The following is a 19,548-nucleotide window of genomic DNA, read 5'->3' on the forward strand; positions in this document are numbered from 1 at the left end:
GTCATCTGACCCCGGTGCTCTTTCCTGCCAAGGCAGGGGGTCGGACTAGATGATCTACCTAGGTCCCTTCCGACTCTAGCTACTATGAAACTATGATACTATGCACCAAATGCATCAGTCCCTTCTGGATCACAGTCAGTGAGGCCTTTGTTTTCAGCAAGACTGTGCTGGATCTGCAATGCAGAGTTTGCATCCAGGTAGCTCCTTCCCCATGCTCTGAGGTGGTTCAGATCTAGGGTTTTGGGGTAGCTTAAGCCAGAGGTAAATGCCACCCACCCAACATAGAGCTTCTCCCCATATAAGGGGGTTTTGGAGCCCGTATTTGGGTTTTGGACAACTAGAGAGAAACACCAGTCAGCTACAAGGTCTGGTGTCCCGTGCCGCAGTTTAGATACACTCCCCTCCTCTGGAGCCACACGTGGGGAAGCAGGAGATTTCCCAGGCGTGAAGGACTCTCCTGAAGCTATGAAGATGCCTCCTGGGTGACTTCCCTCTCTGTGCAGGGGCACAGCTAGGGCAACACTTTCAGCCCCCTTCAGGCCCTGAGAGTTTCAGACAATCCTGGACATATCACAAAGGGGTCCTGGTAACATCTAGAAAGGCTTCTGGCCATCCAACCAGGGTTTTTCAGAGGCACTTGGCTGTCTGACTCTGATCGTTTTGATTTCCAGCTCTCAGTTGTTGCTGGGTGCTGTTAAACCACTGCCTTGTTCCACCCCAGACATGGCTGCATTTGCACAGTGTGTGAAGAGGTCACCCCTTTGCTCCATCTATCAGACACTCGGGGTGGAAAGGGTTATGGAGACAGTACAGGGGTGCCTGACCCACAAGGGGCTGAGGACCTCCACCCCAGACAAGAGCCTCTGTTGGCATTCGGCTGCTGGATCCCACCGCACACACCAACTCCGCTCCCTCCCTCCCTCCTCCGTCAGCCGCCGTAGCTGATGGTTCATGCACCTCTACCCCATAATACAGCAGTCAGGCTGTCAGGAAGGCTGAAGGATGATGCCCGGCGATGTGTGAATTTCTTTCTAGGAAGCTTGACAGTCTAAGGGGCAGAGGGGCTGGCAGGGAGCTAAAGGGAATGAAAGCCCCTGTCAGTCTCAATCCTCATTGCTGACTGCAGCCTGGGACTGATCGCTGTCAGCTCTTCACTCACAGGCACCCCCTTGCACTGCTGTAGTTCAGCAGAACACTTCACACTCTCTTTCTCAGCCCCTTACCTGTAATGCACCACCTTTGCCCAGCATTTAGAGGCAGCCCTAAAAATCAGGCTAAGTAAAAATCGGCCTTTCCCCTGTTCTTCTCTGGCAGGTTTGGAAAAGATCAGTTATTGCAGACCTGCAAGGACTATGCTAACTCGCCCGCTTTCCAGGCACCTGCCCCTCCTTATTTCACAGTCGCTAAGAAAATTCCCAGTAGAGATTTCCCACCAGAAAACATTGATTTGATTTCGAACCGAAGCAGAGCTGGAGGCTTGCGAGGGGCTTGGAAGGCCCCAATTCTGCCTCTTTTCTCTTTCTTTTTTATTTAAAAATCTCTTTTATTCTGTAAAGCCTGCAGGGAAGTCATAGCCAAGCAGACGGATCGCAACCAAAAGGTCCCCGACAGTGTTGCGTCATGGGGGGATTCTCGGTGTCGGGGTGTTGTTCTGGTTTGGGATGGAAACTAAGTGCTGTGAAATGGAAACTTATGCTCCCCCCCAGTATTTGTCACTGCTCGTCGATACCTATTGCAGATGTCACTTATTGCACTTTCGCAGTGTGCACACAGAGAGCTAATGCAAAAGCAGCTGTGGCTTCACTCCCTTGCTGACCATGCATGACGTTTGCCATGCAAACAAGCCCAATGGGAACAGCCAGAGAGCAAGGAGCTGTACGTTGCACAAGTCCTGGACCCAAGATCCAGGCAGGTCATACTCTTGCAAGCTGGTGTGGTGAAGGGAACTTCCCTCCTATGACCAAGTCGAGCAAGGACACTGTCTTGGGTCTCTGGAGGAGTTATCTGAGGATGGCCATGAATTGTCTCCTCCAATGCAGCAAAGGGGCCTGATCCCTGTGTGCTAATCCTGGAGAAAGACCACACATAACCCTGGCCTCTCCATAGCACTGCTCCATCCCTGAGGAGTTTAATGCATCTAGCAAACGACAGCACATACAGAGAATTTTTGCCCACTGCACAAGCAGGCGGGCCGCGATTTCCCCCACCGTGCACCTGCTCTGCTGTGATGGTGGCCATCGGGGAACACAAGTAACTGTTTTGCCCTTCCTTGTTTTGCAGCTGCTGGCTGTCACTGGAAGGAGGCCTGCTCTATGCCTTCGTGGGACCGGCAGCTGCAGTCGTTTTGGTATTTTATCTCCCTTGGGAGTGTTATTCTTCAACTCTCCTAGCCATGCCAGGGCTCTCCCTCCTCTTCCCCACCCCACAATCCTTCCCCACAACCCTGATGGGACAAGGGGGAAGGAGCAGAGGGCAGAAATGTGCTCAGTGGGCTGGCACCAAAAGCCCTCACTTGGCTGCCATGGGGGCTGAGCGCTCAGGAGCCGTGTTTGTCTCAGAGCAGTAACGGGTCATTTCTAATCAGGCTCATAGAAAATGAGGGTGGAAGGGACTTCGGGAGGTCACATCTAGTCCAACGCCCTGCTCCAAGCAGGACCAGCCCCAACTGCAGCATCCCAGACGAGGCTTTATCTACCTGCATCTTAAAAACCTCCAAGGATGGAGATCCCACCACCTCTCTGGCTAACCTGTCCCAGTGCTTCACCACCCTCCTAGTGAGAGAGTTTTTCCTAATATCCAACCTCAACTTCCCTTGCTGCAGCTTGAGCCCATTGCTCCTTGTCCTGCCATCTGCCCCCACCAAGCACAGCCCAGCTCCATCCTCTTTGCAGCCCCCCTGCAGGGAGGCGAAGGCTGCTATTCAATCCCCCTCGGTCTCCTCTTCTCCAGACTCAATCAGCCCAGTTCCCTCAATAATCCTTGCTCTATAACCCAGCCGTATCTAAAGACATGGCCATGTTAGGAACAAGCCACCCTATTAACCCAAACTGGATGGACTCGCAAAACTATGGTGGAAAATCCTGACGCTAGCTCCCATCACCAGCCTGTAGCAGACCATGCCTGCCCTATGCAGTCAGCATGCCGCCCTGGACCCCCTTCTATATTTCAGGTTTGCATGGGAGATTTATTTTCCAGAGGATAAATGAAGCTCTTCAAATCAGGGACCAGGCAAAGCTGAAGGGCTTGTGCGTGACTCAGTAGACAAATCCTCTTTGTCTTCAGGCTCAGTCTAGACAGCATCACTGGTCCAGCCAAATATGAGGTTGGAGTTGGAGGAGGTGGGGAAGACCCAGCTGGAGAGCATGGAGTTATAAAGACAGGCAAGGTTCAGTTATCTTTTATTAGACCAGCTTATAAAGAGGCACGTTTCATGGTTATTTGCCCACACTGGATGCTACGTCAAGCTAAGGGGCTGCAGGTTGGAAAGCACCTTGTTTTCTGGACAGTCTCAAAGGGGATAGGGTGCAAGCACTCATCCTGTCTTTCTGAATCAAGCTTTTGGTGCATTCGCTGCCTTCACCCTACAATGACAGAAGCACGAGGAAATAGTGCGACAAAGTGCCGGCAATGCAAAATGTCACGCTGAGACCAGCCGGGGCCCTGAGGTGACAGGTCCTGCTCTGCAAACACCTCGATCCAAGAGCATGCTCCTTCGTGCGAGCAGCACGGTGTGGAGTGCAAGCAGAAGGGAGTGTTATACCAACATACACGCTAGCCACATTGTCCTTTCCCCGTGCTCTCAGGCTTGGTTGGGTTTGAGTCAGTCATTTTGCAAGGCAGGACCAGTGTTATTAGAGGGAAAATGATTGCTGGAGCCAGAAAGAACCAGTAATAGCATTGCTCGGTTTCCGTGCTAGTCTGCTGCCCTGGGTGAATATTTGTCAATAGTAGAGAGCTGCGGCTTGAAGGTCGGGGGATGCTAACCAGCTAATAGGATCTTAATAGGCAGCTGTGGTTGGAAGGAAGTGACCTCTGGGAGTGTCCGGGGAAAATGGAGCTATTTACAGTCCTTGGGCCAGTCTGCTTTTGTGCGAGAGCGAGTGAAATGCAAAGGAGGAAGAGAGCTTAACTCTGCAGCTTTTCTCCAAGCAGGTTTCCATTCCCCCGCCACATAGAAGCAGAATCCCTTTTTCCTGGGATGGCCTCTGCCCTCCACCATCTTCAGTCCTGCCCCATCCAAAAAGGGAACAGCCTTTTTTATTTTTTACTTTTTTTTAATAGTGTTATTCAATAGCAGAGTAGCAGGGATTTGAAAGAGCGAGGACTGTAAATCCAGCCTCCTTCTGGTCCCTACCTATGGAGCGATGCCCTTGTCGGGACTAGCCGGCCCCATGCGATTCAGCGTGGGAGTCCGGCTTCTCCCACCAACACCAGGGATGTGCTTTTCCAAGACTCACCCTATTTGTCTTTTAGTTTCTGAGCCCTGTGGTTCACATTTATTTTTTTTTTTAGCTTTTCTCTGAACCTCCCCCTGTGTGCTAGTGAAGGCTGAAATGCTCGTGGGACCCCCAAACTGCAGATGTAGGAAAAGGCTCTTTGAGTAGATGCGATATATTTTCTTAGACCAAATGAATAGTTGGAATAAAGTTCTTAGCGAGCTTTTGGGTGCAATCACCCTTCTCCAGTGTGGCCACAACCAAAAAGCCAGCAGATTTAGGACACACATTCAGAACCACCAGCATCACAACAGTTGCTAGTTTTGTTACAGCTGTTATCCCCTGGCTGGATGCATCTTGCATGATGTCACACTTCCTTCCTACCTCTTTTTTTTTCATGTTCAGCATCCTGCAGGCTGTTTGCTCTTCTCCTCCTTAGCATTTCTAGTAGGGTCGTACCAGGGGATCCCAAGGTCCTGGCATACTAGGAATTGTACAGTACTATGCAATCTGTGCCCTGAAGAGCTTGTTTTCAGATGCAGGCCAAGAAATGGTGGCAGCATCCCTGTCTCCATCAATGGGGAATGAAGACACGGCAGTATTAAGTACCCTGACCAAGAGCACCGCAGAAGTCGGTGTCAGAGATTGAACCCACGTCTCCTGAGTCTCAGCCCAGAAGGCCGCACTCCCTCCCTGTCAGTCTCTGGTTGGACTTTGTATGTGGCTGTGGAAATGGCTGTTATTCCTAAAACCATCTTCCCACCTCAAGCATGACGTACATCTCTCATTTGACCTCAGAGGAGGGAGGCTGAAAGGATCCTCAAACTCCATCCCCTCACCTTACAAAGATGCATCCATCCGGTGAGGCTGCTCAGCTCCATCCACCTGATTTCAGGTGAAGATGACTGATGATCTTTCTTGGCACTCAGGGCAGGTTTGTGGCAGAAGGTTTCTATGCGTGTTAGAAAAGGAGCAGCCAAGGACCCCTTAGGAGGATGATGCATTCAGCTCTTTGCTTGTCTGAAATATCCTCTATTTAATGAAACGATTACTGACTACACTCAGGCACATGTATATTTTTCAAGAGGAATGATTAGAAATGATTTCCCAGGAGATCACTGGCCTCTGGTTGCTACTATTTCCACTGGCATCCAGGGGCATTTCCTTGCTGTGCTGCTGAGCATATGAAGTACCTGCAAGAATACAGGGCGGACCGCACCAGATGTGTCCATAAATGCACTAGGCCATTAATAGTGCCTATTAACATCTGAGGTCCACGAAGTAAAACCCACCTGTTTAATATTTCTGGTGCATTTGAAGTAGCTCCCTTCTGGCTTCACGTACAAGCAATGAGCGGGAAGACCCGTCCAGGAACTGCAAGCTTAGTCTTTCCGGGCACGCAACCGGCAATCAAACTCCTGCAGACCTCTCTGGCTCTCCTCCTTAGGCTGCTTCTCAAATCAGTAATTTCTTGTGGTTTAGGATATTATTAACCACTTTGGGAAGCTACTCAGGAACTTAGCTGCTGATCTAAAAAATAAGTAGCCTGATAGAAGAAGAGGTCAGACTCTGCAGCTTCTAGACCAGTGCTGGTTTAGCTTTACCAGGCTCAGGCTTCTCCCATTATTCAGATCAGGTGGAAAAGTGGCCAAAAAAAGATCTACCCCAAATGCTGTTTTCTTAGCAAAATTTGATCGTAGAGCTCCATTGTGTTCGAGTGTCTCAGGGGACTTCACACTCATACCGGCACTGAGATTTGCCTGGCCTTTCAGTCGTTTCCAAGGCTGGGACAATATAAATCTGATTCTCTACTTCCTGGGACTTGGTGTTGGCATGTACAGCTGTGTCGTGTAAATCCTCACCTGGTGCCGTGTGTCTAGGTTTGGGGCCCACACTTGATGGAGAACGTAGGAAGTTTGGAAAGAGTCCAGTGCAGGGCAACAGAAATGATCGAGAGCCTGAGAATTAAGACTAGCAAGGAAAGATTGAAAAGACCTGGGAGGATGAAGTCTAGAGAAGAGGACAATGAGGGGAGATTTGCTAATGAACCTGAAAAGTGTTTATAAAAAGCAAAGAGCTGGACTTTTTTCTGTGGCCACAGAGTGCAGGATAGAAGTAATGGGGGTTTTTTTAATTGCAGAAGGGGAACTTTAGGTTGGATTGCAGTGTGGTTAAGACATAGAAACAGATTACCCAGAGGGGCTGTAGATTTTTCCTCCCTTGGAAATTTGCAAGCGCAGGTTAGACAGCCCTGTGCCCGGGATGGTTTAGACAGACGCGATCCTCCCTTGAGCGGGGTTGGACGAGGTGATCTCCCCTTCCTGCCCTGCTTTGCAGCAGCACTTGGCCTTCAGCTTTGCACGGAAGTAAAGGATGGCACAAAATCCAGGCAATTAGGAAATTAGGTCCCCTCTTCATCTCTTTGCATGAGAACCCTTAAGGACTTCCTCTCAATCTGCAAGCTGTAGCATCCTAGCATGATGCACTCATGGCTGCTTGTGAATAACTGTCTAACTTTTCCCTGGAAACCCCTCAAATATCCACTGCAATGGGTGTGGAAATAACCCAGAGCTGTGCCTGGGTCTGAGCATGGCCGACGCCTGTTGGCTTCAGCAGAGTCTGTGGATTTGCAGTCCCTGTCCGGGGTACAAGATACCCCTGCTCCATTCACTTGGGAGCATCCCAGTGCCTGGAGCACCTCCAGTAAGCTCAATCTTACTCCTTCAGAGGCCAGTCTGCCAGGTGCAGAGAGCTTTTGAGTCTCAGAAAGCGTTACCGAGAGAGGCTGAAACGGGGGAGCATGCATTGCCCCCCATCCCTTGCAATGCCGAGCCTCCAGACTCTGCCAGACCAAGTCCTTTAGTCTCCCACTCCTTGTGAGTGCCCTTCTTAACACCCTTTGCACCTCTCCTCTGGATTTGGCCCTATCACATCACAAGCCCCCGGTTGGGTTTCACAAGATAGGCTTATGCTGAGTTGTGCAGGAGTGTTACGATGCTGGGAGCTTATTTGGGAGCGTGTCACTTTTTTCCACCATGGGCTCTGCGTCCTTTCCTGTCCCCTTTCTACCTGGGCTGGTGACCCGCTGCCAGGGGCACGTCCACTTCTCCTGTAGGGGCAGCCGCAGCGGGGAGTCGAGCTGTGCAAACCTATTTCGGGACTTCATGCCTCCGGGCCAGATTAGAATAAAACCTGTGCTTTCCCCGTGGACACTTAAAGCCAGATCCTAGTCATATCCTGCCATATTAATTCAGGCTTTTTTCAAGTGGTTCAGAGGGCTCTGTGGGAACAGACAACCCTGCATGCACCCCTGGTGTATGCCTACCTACAAACGTAGCCAGTGTTGATCTGTCCTGATGCCCCAAGGCCTCATGGGCGTTGCAAGGGAAAACCGCATAGCATCCCATGGCCTTGTCTTGCTATTTCTGCAGCTGCTCCTTTCACCAGTGCTGGAAAGCATTTGAAAACCAGCCTGCATCCCCTCACCCCACGTCATCTTTGCCTATTGGCATTCCCCAGAACTGCCTCGAGAAACTGTTTCTGTGCCCGCTGTCTGCTTTTCTAGACACCAAGCATTCATCATGCAAAACACATCAGGCTTCAAACGCTCCTCCAGCACTCTCGCCCTGAATCCCGATGACCACTCAGATCCCTTGCAGACCTCACTGCATTTAAACTCCCGGGGCCCCTGAATCAATTTGGGGGTGGTGGGGTGGGGAGAGGCGCTGCTGGAGGGGGACGTCGCTGCTGGAAGACGCTCACGTCCCAAAATGACGTGACATTTTGGTGGGGTGCCACCTGATTTGATCCACGTAAACACAAACCTGTCTGTTGTTTCTCTTCCAACAGGTGAACATGGTTATTGGCATTCTGGTTTTTAACAAACTTGTATCCAAAGATGGGATAACAGATAAGAAACTGAAGGAACGGGCAGGGTATGCCTTATCAATACATCTACGCAAAGAATGAAACTAAAAGTCGTGATCAATAACCAGGCAGGGACTGGAGAGGAGACCGGTTGGGCAAGGAAGATGCGTTGCGCTCTGCCGTGTGAGCAAAACCCACGGGAAGCAGCATTGCGGGCTCATGCACAGGAGTCAGGAGTTCAGCTCTTTGCTAAGACAGCTTCAGCCCAGGCTGATATGTCCCAGCAAACCCCTTTCCTAATGCTAATATTCAGTGACAACAGGTGGATCGGAGAGGTGGTTTGACGTAGGGTAGAGCTGAGCACAAGATAGGGAGATGCGTGTAGGGACGGGGTCTCATATAAAGACTAAAAGGAGCATCCTGGAGGGGGAGTGCTGCTGAAAGGAGTGGGGCTCGAGGGCAGTTGGGCATTGTAGAAATAGTTGTGTTTGGCCTTGCGAGTGCACACGTGTGTACAGGGGAGTGGGCAGATGGCTGGCTGGTAGGAGAGTTACTGATGGATGGAGCCTGATAGAGAAGGAGAGTTGTCTTCTGCACTTTTCTGGGTTATTCACTCTGTAGTCCCCTATTGCCTGGTGAGCCTGGGCTAGCTGGACCTGTGGTCTGGCCCAGTATGGCATTTCTCACCTTCTTATAAGGTCTGGATTTGCTTTAACTGGCAGCCTGATTTCCTCTGCGATATGAAACACAGAGCAGATTGCACAGCCTCTACACAGCGATCACAAGGGTGAAAGCTAGACATTGCACGATGCAAAGCGACAGCTTTGTGAACCAAGCCCCTGTTCGGCTGGATCGCAGGTGTGCAAGGTGAAAGCAGGATCAGATCTGCAGCCAGGAGGGTCTGATTCAGTCACATAGGAACCAAGGTACCTCTAATCCTGCTCATGCTGTCACATCTAGGCAGTCTGTCCCCTTCCCTTCCAGGAAGAGAGAGCCCAGGCTGTAAATCGAAAGGCAGTGATAGTGTCACAACAGCTTGATATAGGGTGGACAAGAGCTTTGGTGCTAAATATTATGAATTCAAACTGCTTCTTTGAAGGGGAAGGTGGATTTACAGTGGCTGGATGGAAAAGGAACAGGATATATTGTATTTCTGGCTGCGGGAAGTCAGCTCGGTGCTGTGCTATTTGCTCCATTTCAGAGATGGGCAAAACAAGAGTCCACCAGGGATGTGGCTTTGCTGGGATCCACTGTGGTTTTGTGGATTAGACTTGATGGCAAGTGTCAAGAGCTTTTAATCCCAGCTCTTTTAGGGCTCGGGGGTGCCCAACCCTGCGAGAAACTAGAGGTCAGAGAGTGATGGATGTGAAAGGGTGCTGCTGCTGCATGGGCTCTGATGTTGGGTCGAGGCTCTGGAGGCCTCAAAGTGGCAGTTCTTTGCAGATGAAAATCCCTAGAAACAGGAAAGCAGATAGCGGGTGGTGTGAGCAAAAGGGCATTTATTTCCCTGGAGTTGGCTGTAGGCTAGTGAGAGTGGCCACAGAGGCATATTGCAAAGATTTCCTTTTCACAGCACATGGGCATGGATAGGTTCTTCCTTGCCCCTTAGGATGTCTTGCCATGTGAGTGGCATGGCTGTGGTGAAGAAAGTAGGGTCAGGGTCAACTCTGCTCTGCAGAGTAATTCCCCTGGAGAGGATCGGTGAGGGGATTACTCTGGGTTGATATTGGGGTAGAATTTGGCTTCTCATCCTCTGCAGGACATGAGGTGATGCTGTTAAAAAGAAATGGTTTTTTTCAAGCGGAGGTGACTAGGCAGCCACCTTGGGTGGCTTAAACCCAGTACATCTCTATCTTTGCAGGACTCAGTGATCCTTGAGGTCCCTTCTGGCCCCGTCATTCTGGGGTTGTGAGCGGAGCTGGGCATTAGTGAAGCCTCGCCTCCCTGGAAACAGGACTTAGAAAATGGTCCTCCCACTTCAACAATGGCAGAAGCTTTGACTTTGATCAGGGATAGTGCTGAGAAGAGAGGCTTGAGCGCAGACAAGGGGGCATCCAGTGACGCCCGTGTCCTGGAGGCGAATTCCTTGAGGCCGGGACTCACTGCCGTTCTCCCAAGATACTTTTATTTGGAGCGATGCTGATTTGCAAATGCAGGGCGTAAATCAGGAGTCATTGTGTTGGCCTCAGTGGATTTGCACAGCTGTGGAAAACCACTGGGAGCCACAGAAAAACCAGGCTGAGATGATCAGGAAAGACTGCCAGGCCACCTTCCCATCTTGCTGCTCAAAAGGAGGAATACATGCTGGAGTGACTCTCCATTGCATGGCCACACGCTGCTGCTGACAAAAAAGCATATTTTATCCTGGGTGAACACCAGATGCCTTTACAAAGAGAGAACTAAAGAAAATACTTTAACCTTGGACCGAGTCTGAAGCAATGTAATTAGGCTTGAAAGTGCATATTCCAAAAAAAAAAAAAAGCTATTGATTGGATTAGCAGCGCAGGGACTTATTGCCTCTCTTTCTGAGCTAAAACACAAGAAAGGTCTTTATTTAAAAGATGGCAGCTGGTTATTGATCACTGTGAATGTTATACTTTGAAAACAAAACCTACAAAGCAAAAAAAAAAAAAGACCCTGTTTGCTTTTCCTGATGTTCTTTGTTTTTTTCTTTCTCGTCTCCCTCTCTCGTTTCTGTGTGTGTGTGCAGTAATGTTCGACAGTCTCCGTGTTTAATGATTTTTCCAATGTCGTTCCCCGTTTGAAATGTGCCCACCGAGAATGTTGAAATGCCTTGGAGAGCCGTGGGGCATCGCCCGGCTGTTTCTGGGTTGGGATCGGGAGCCGTGTTGGAAGGTAGTTCTGGCCACCTCATATCTGACAATCCAGATAAAGAACAGAACCGGAGCGATTTGGATTGAGGGACAAGACAGGAGCGGGTTTAATGGGTGTATCCTGTTTCTGCTTTCATGGAGGCAAGAAGTATGGCTTGTCGTAGGGGGGATGCTACACAACACAAAGATAACTGAACAAATGGGAAATAACAGTGATTACTCGGTCATGTCTGTCAACAAATTGTGGCTTTGCAATAGTAACCGCCTTACACGCATAACAGAGGACCGAGCACGTAGCTCCGCAAAGAATCGATGCACACCGCTGGCCTGAACACAACACCTCAACGCACCGTACACAAGCGCTCGGGAAAGCGATGCTCTTACCCCTGCTCCGCATTGCGAACCAGTTCCCCTTGGCCAACTTGACTCTTGGCATGGTCAGCGGCGCCCGGCATCCAGCGCTCCGGTTTTATTGACACGGCTGCTGGCCAAAGGAACGGTTAATGCCGCGTGCTCAAGCCTTTGCTGAATGTCTCGTGCGGGTATTAATCCCAGAAGTGCTCGTCTGCCCACTCAGTCGGAAGAGGAACGAAACCACCTGACTTGTTTGCCCAGGCTCAACACGTCTTGAATTGTGAATATCTGCAGGGAGCGCCCAGAGGAGACAAAGAGTGGAAAAAAGCCTTGAGTTCATTCAAACCGGGATGGATCCTGATGCCTTTGCGCCGAGGCATGCCTCACCTCAGCAGTCAGGGAGGCTACTTATCACATGAGGTGCTATTCAATAATACCATCACAATCCGGTTCCCAGAGAGTACCTTGCCATGTAGGACTTGGCCCCTCCAGCTCAGGGAGCACCTGTCCAGTTTTTCCCAATTATTGAGTTGCACCCCCAGGATCTCCAGGGCATGTCTGTGTAAGCAGGGGAACTTGGGGTTGGGCAGCATCCGTGGGTGAGATGACAGCTGACACATGTTTTCTCCTGATAAGACAGATCAGCTGGGCCAGGACATATCCTGCATCTGTGTTCAGCCAGTGTGATCTGTTGTCATTGATGACACCCTCCTTAATTTGGTTTCCTATTGACCGCCTCGTTAAGACTGGCCCCTATACTCTTTACAGTTTCAATGTGGGATGAACACAGCGGACCTCTGCAAGAGAGGCTGGGAGAAGAAATCACCTCCTCAAGGTACACCCGAGGCCAAATTCACCCCGGTGTAACTACATCAATCCCAATGGTTTTTTATCCCAGCAATGAATTTGGACCACGCTCTCTGAGAGAAGCGTATTCATTTGTTCACACGGGAGCTAATTTTCTCCCTCTTTCAAGGCTGCTGCGAGTTGCTGTGGGATACTTGAGTGACCGGCCATTATTTCTTAGAGCAGTAATGGCTTGTGTTACCCTACCTGATTTAAAGACCATTCAATAGACACATAAAGCAAGCCTATGTGACCCTTAGATGCACTGTAAATGCTGTGCTGATTTTCATAACGATGTACTTGTTGTATTGGAGTCATAAAAATTAGGGAAAGACCTGCCATCTAGTCCTTCTCCCGGGCAAGGTAGGGTTGTAAACACTGCACTTGGTATCTTCTGAGACTCGCCAGCCATGCTGTGCTCTTTCTAGCCAGTGGCATTGACATCTTGTCTGGAGTTAGGTGACTTTACCGGCTACATGATATTCAGTTGTTATGCCTGCATCTTTTGCCTCCACTGTGCCCTCAAAGGTCTATTTTCCAGGGGTAGAGCCATCATGAAAGCAGAGGGATCACACTTCATGAGCAAATCCCAAAGTTGATCTCTAAAAGAGGATTTCCACCACTTGGGAGACAGGAAACCTCTCTGGTGTGTTTCCTAGCCCTGAATCAGCCAACCATTTGAGCACAGACTTAACTTTCAGCATCCTACCTGTGGTCCAGTGGGAACCAAATCGAGATGGACACGCATTTCAATTGAAAACCGCATTGCTGCTTTGCTGAGTCGCATGCTAGGCCACTAACAATTTCGTTTGACCTTGCTACAAGGCCGTTTGACCTTGGAGACAATGTGCCAGCATCATCAGATGCAATAGTGCAACCTAACCTACCAGCCCTACTTCTTGGCTTCCAGCTACCCTGCCCTTGAGCTTGTCCCAGAAGCAAAATCAATCCAAAACGATTGGGGAGAGGAAGCAAGATGTTCCCAATCACATAAAATACCCAAGAAGGGCAAGGCCTCCAAGCAGCATCAGGAGTAAGGGGTCCTCTCCCGCAGAGGCATCACAGCCCCAGTACCTTTTCCAACACGGCTCCACCCGCGCCGATGGCACCAGCACAGCTCTTGACCACCCTGATTTTGGCTTCCTGCATCTGGAATGACACAGCCGAGAGTTTTAATTTCCTTCCCGTCCCCGTCTTTGCTTTCCCTCCTCACACTGGGTGTGGCTGGCTGGTCCCGTTTCCCTTTGCCTTTCCTTTGCCTTTCCTTTCTTGGTTTGTGTTCACGAGCAAAGTGTTTTGTTTTGTTTCAGTCTTTTGATTTTAATTGCAGTCAGATGGCAGTGCCTCTTTACGGCATGACGCTCAAATGTTCCAAGTGTGGAGTAGTTTCTTCCGCTGAAGTTTCGGCCACAGCCACCAGTAACGCCATGTTAGTTCCTCTAATTTCAACTTCTTTTCTTTCTTTCTTTCTGGCCTTCTTTTTTGATTTCCCTCTTTCATTTTTCCACCCCCCCACCCCATTTGTTTTCTCTCTCCATGCTCCCACATGCCTTCCTGCCTCCTCCTCCCCGCCATCCCTGAGCCCTCAGAAGTTAGCTGTGCAGGGTTCCTGAGACAGCCCTAAAAGGGACAGACCCTGCAAGGGGCTGAGCACTCCTGCAAAACAGTTCAGAGCATGCTTAAAGTTAAACATGTGAGTAGCCCCCAGCAAAGTCAATGGGACGACTCACGTACTGGAAGTCGAGCATGTGTCTAAGGCCCGGATTGAGCTTAGCACTTGAATGTTGATGCTTGATAGCAATGTTCCCATTGGCTTTAATGGTCCGAGATTTAGGGCTTGCAATCCATTCTAGCACTTAAGTCTCATTGGTCGCAATGGCCGCATCTACACGAGATGCTGATTGCACAGCTGTTACTGTGCGGTCATTTAGTACTTGCATACCCAAGTATTAAGTGGCTGTGCAGTAACTGGTGTAACTGTACAGTAGCATCCCCGCACGGCTTCCTAGTGACGCTAATTGTGCAGCAGCTCGTTAAGACTGCGCAGGAGTATCGCATCATGGCCCGTACCACGTGATGCTATTGCACAGATGTAATGAGCTACTGTGCAGTCATAATGAGCTACTGCGCAGTAAGCATCTCATGTAGACGTGGGCAATGAGGTGAATTGAAGTCACTTCTTAAAAATGAATTTGCATTTAAATGCTTCGCTGAATTGGGCTCATGCATTTCTATGGATCATGCCAAAGTGTTCAGTACATTGTAGGAAGTATCGGTAGTTGCCAGTAGTCCCTTAGATGCAGTGAGCTAGAGCTGGATTTAGAAACCTTCGGTTGAAGGGACACCCTCAGGTTACAATATAATATCTTGTTCAATGTCCTTTTGTTGGTGGTACCCATTGCTGATCAAAACCTGTCAGTGTTTCCAAGCTGGGTTAATTGCTGATTTTTTGAATGGGTCTGTTTGGGGTTTCTATATTATGCACGTTGTTTCTGTTTCATGTTTTCACTTTTATGGTAAAAAATTAAGTGTTGTGATATTGAAAGCCTTTGAATGTGAAATGAATTATTTTTAGGAAACAAATGTTTGGGTTTTTTTTCTATCTGTACAGTTCCCCATTATTTGTCTGATCTAACGATAAAAATATGCAGCGGGGAGCGGGGAGGTGGGAACCCACAACCCGAAAGAGAAATATCAAACCTTGAAACATTAAATTAAAATGTATTATTGAAATTGTTATTGAAAACATTGGATTGTTTCCAGGGACTCAAAAAGTGACAGAATCTCATTAAGAATTCACAACAAATGTTGATGGAGTCTTTTAACAGTTTAGTTTTCTCCAACTGCAAAAAGTTCATTTGCTGGTTATGGTTCGTTGTATTTGTTTCCTTGTTGTGCCACGTCACCCGGCTCAGATGACGCATCCAAACTGGCTGGTTTCACTTACTTTTCCCCTGTGACTTCCATGGAGTAATTCTCGTGAATTAGCACACGGTTGCATTTCAGCTTCCCCCCCTCACAGCAGAGGAACATTTAAAGCCAGCTAAGCGTTATCATTAATACACACAGGACAACTTCAAATTGCTTGGCCTGTCCTACTTGACATGAAGCCTTTATGACTATATGTAGGCTAATTCATTTTCAAAAATTGAAAAGGAGCCAATTGATGTTCAGGGCAGGTAAATATTGGAGCTTGGTATTGATCCCCCGCTTTTAATGTAATTGGTTTCATAAAGATAAGAGGGGGACTTGGGAAAATGGCTCTTCTCCCCCGCGACAGAATAACTCAGTCAGTTGTTTTATTGCACGCCTTTGTTGTGTGTCCTGTAGCTTGCTCTGATCTTGCCTTGCCTGTGGGTTCAATTCAGCACTGACTACATGCCCATTGTCAGCCATGTCTGCAGCTGCATCATTTCCATTTCCTGCGCTTTAGAGGCATTGCAAAAGAAGCCGTCAGTGAAGCAAAGGCTTGGCTGGTCTTCCCGTTGATCCTGCTCCTTTACTGTGTTGAGCAGGCATTCGGGCAACTAGTATTGGGGATTTTGAGGTCCTCTATCATAAAGCCCTTGCACTTTGAGGTCTTTGGCTAGAAATGGACTCCATAGGGCAGAGGTAGACTGGGTGTTTGGCTCTGAACTCAAGCAGGGGTTGGTTAGTGGAGGAGGGTGGTACGTACCTTACCGCCGGTCAGCCCTGTCGGGTCCCTGAGGAGTGTGTCTGGGGTGATGGTTTATGAAAGTGCATGGCAGGGAGGCCATTTACTTTCCTTTTGGAAGCAACAGAGCTGAAGAGCCCTTCCCCACCTGACTGTATTGTGGGAAGATTTTTGGGGGTGTTATGAATGGACCTCTTCTTCCCCCTGTGCTGCCTTTGGAGCATCTGTGCACACGGCATCTCTGCTCCCTCATCCTCTGAAGATCTGCCCTAAAAATCGTTTGCCTTTTCCACTTTGGAAGGATCTTTGATCTGCAAATGGGATTGCAAATAGCCAGCTCACCCATTTAGAGGCTTTTGGTGAAAAATGGAAATTAGAATTGCTGTTGAGGAAGGAAACGCTTAACTGGCAATGGACACAGCATAGGCCGCAGAACGGGGTGGGCCACTCGGGCCATGGTCCAACCAACTTTTAGCACATTAATTTATGTAGACCACAAGTGTGCAATTGTCATTTCAGTTAAAACTATATAGCTATTTTTTTTAACTGTATACCTGGCTAAATTAACATGATAAAAGTTGGTTGAGCATGAGCCGGGTGACCCACCCTGCTCCGCGGCCTATGGGAAACAGCTCATGTGCAAAACCAGGGGCTGAAATCCTGGCATCAAGGAAGTCAAAGGCAAAACTCCCTTAGTCTTCAGTGATGTCAGGGTTTTCTCAGGATCACTGTTCTTATGCAAGTGGAGGCAGATTCAGACAACTAGAAAACATGGCAGAGCAGTGCAGGGACAAGGTGCCGTGTTTCCTAGTTGTCTGAACCTGCCTCTATGTGCACGAGAACAGTGATCCCGAGAAAAACCTAACTAGCCCCATGAACATGTGAGCTGTGCTGTTTCTTAATGTCCACGAAGACCCGATTAAGAAAGAGCACAGCTCACATGTTCATGAGGCTAGTAGGTATTTAAATACCATTGCAAACTCAGAACCCTTTTGCTAAAACAAGCCCATAAATAAATAACTACAGGAGGGGTGGGGGTTCATTAGGAGAAGCCTCTATCAATTAATAGGAGACTTAAGGGCAGATCCAAAGTCTGATGAAGGGTGGAGGAGTCTTTCCATTAGCTTCACTGGGCTGCTTCTTTGTGAGTTGCTTCTGGAAAACATTCCTGCTGGATCTTTTAAGTTCAGTGGGTCACAAAGGTGTCCACACATAGAGAGCAGATGAAACCAATGGTCCACGCGAGCCATTTTCCTGCCCCAGGACCAGCTGCCCCATAGAAAGTTCAAAGACACCCTGCAATGGGCAGCAATACTGCAGAGATACTGGCTCGTGCTGGGTAATTCTTCCTATATAGTTAACACCATAGGAGGAACTAGTCACCTGAATAAGTGCTACGCAGAGGGTGCATCTACATGTGAGCTGACTAATTAGCTCCACAGGAAAGCCATCACCATCTACACATGCTTCCCTATTAGGGCACAGCAAACTAATTCACTCCACTGTACAATAGTACCGTCTGGGATAAGTATTATCCTACAGCAGAGTAGTTACGTGCAGTGAAGCGCACTTGTAGAGCATGGTAGGGCTGGCTGGGATATGAGGGTGCTACAATGCAGGGGCTGCCTGCCACCTAGCATTGTACTGAAGCACCCTCATACCCCAGCCAGCCCCTCCACAGCATGTTGAGATGGGTTGGAGGACCCGCAGGCTGGCAGGCCGACCTTTGGGGCTGCACTACCTTGGTTCATTGAGCTGTGGTCCCAGGTGCACATGTAAACACTGCACCCAGGAGCAATAAACTCCAGTGCAAACTGTGCCATAGTTTATTGCTATGTGCTAATTGTACATGTAGCTGCCCCCAGAGTGAGTGAGGATTGCAAAACCAGACCTGTGTGTAGCTGCTGTTTGGGCTAGTTTAGCCTTTCTTTAGGCTGGTGAAGAACAACTTTATTTGGCAACCACTGACTTAGTTGGACCACAGCGGTTCACTCTTTCATCTTGCACTCTTGATCTTCCTGTGGATTTTCGGAGGTGGCCATATCTACCATTGGCAGGTAGTGAGTCCACAGCTTCCTGTTCAGCTGCTAACGAAGGCAGTGCTTCTTGTGCGGGAGACCCTAGGTCTCATGCTGTACCATTCACGAGTTTTGATCCTAACCACGGACGGACTTATCTTCCCCTAGACAGACAGTGCAGGAGTAGAAAAGGGTATCGTGGTGGCCCCTAACATCAGACCTCAGGTACAGAGTAGAGCCTCAGGACTTGCTGGTTTCAGCTCCACTCTTGGGGCAGTCACCCTGATGGCAGCTTGGAAGGAGAAGTGAAGTGAGGATGCCCATGGGCTTTGTCAAAGTTTTTCTAAAACTGAAATAACTTCTTATCCGCCATTGTAATAGCCATGCCCCTGGCAAGCTGAGCAGGAGGAGGGGTACACCCAATCATCTCTGCCACACTTTTCCTTCTGGGGTGCGGCAGTAGACTGGACCTCCTGAAGGCCAGCTCACCTCTACTTTCTGCATCCCGGCCGAACCTATCCCTAAAACTTCCTTCATAGTATTATGTCTGGTCTCAGCATTGACTGTCCCCAACAATCGCTGCTCTTTGAGTCAGAAAGCCTTTTCTTTTCTTTTCCTCCTGTGTCTTGTTCTCGTTCCCGCTTGTCCCGTCACCCTCGAGCAGTGCAAATGATTGATCTCACACTCCTTTATAACCTGCCTTTACTTCTCTGCAGATATTCATTGAGTCCCCTCCCCACCACCCTCTTTTTCTCATAGTTTTCCATGATTGCAGGGCTCGGTTTCCACGGTGCTTTTTGTCATTTATGTTGCTGTCTCTCAAGTCCTGCCTAGTTCATCTTTGTCTCTTCTCAGAAAAAAAAAAAAAGGAGTTCCCAGAGCTGTCAATTAATACTGAACAGCACAAAGTCTAGCATTTGTGAGGACGGGGTAATCAAAGACCATGAAATGTATCTGCTGCTGCCAGCATTGAATTGGACCCTGCATATTCTGATGCACTGTCAGGTTTGTTAGCTTTGCTCTTTCTCCCTTTGAAGAAATGCAAAGGCCAGGGTATTGTGTTGGCATGCTGTTATGGTGTCCTTATGCTATATATTGCTGTGCTGCGATGTGGCATTGCCATGTCACGACACAGTGCCGTCGCTCTGTGATAGAAGAGCATTAGTCAGTGGTGCAGCAGTATGATGAACCAACCTTACTGTGATGGGAACATCCCTTGATAAAGAAACAGCCTCATTCGGCGGTGCAAAGCTGCGATCTCTACATCATAACGTCTCCGTTGTCCATACCAGGAAAATATGGGCCTTCATCGTTCTCTCGTGCATCAGTCACATTAGTGGGTATAGAAGCCAGCTTTATCTACCAGCTACAGGAATTCCTCCTTTATCTCAACAGAAGTCCAGGCTTCGGTCTGCTCTGATCCACCCTTGGCGAGAGGTTATCACATAACATATTTAACGATTTCTTTGCCTCTGTCTTCCTAAGTAGGGACCAGTTCAGCCACCTCCCTGCTGGGCCCCCCTCGGGCCCCGGGAGAG

At 49.0% G+C, this 19,548-nt stretch overlaps 1 protein-coding gene across 2 annotated transcripts in view; it reads left to right on the top strand.

The window, feature by feature from the left end:
* ADGRB1 (adhesion G protein-coupled receptor B1) overlaps positions 1-19,548 on the top strand; it is a 311,804-nt gene that overhangs the window by 261,403 nt on the left and 30,853 nt on the right. The window contains exons 23-25 of one of the 2 annotated variants that reach the window (XM_019553467.1): positions 2,281-2,347; positions 8,286-8,371; positions 13,668-13,766. In XM_019553467.1, the coding sequence (XP_019409012.1) occupies positions 2,281-2,347; positions 8,286-8,371; positions 13,668-13,766 (252 nt within the window). The remainder of the gene's footprint in view (positions 1-2,280; positions 2,348-8,285; positions 8,372-13,667; positions 13,767-19,548) is intronic. The other variant, XM_019553473.1, reaches the window with a different exon arrangement.

The sequence above is a fragment of the Crocodylus porosus genome, unplaced genomic scaffold, assembly GCF_001723895.1.
Source record: "Crocodylus porosus isolate Cpor-Errol unplaced genomic scaffold, CroPor_comp1, whole genome shotgun sequence".
NCBI lineage: Eukaryota > Metazoa > Chordata > Crocodylia > Crocodylidae > Crocodylus > Crocodylus porosus.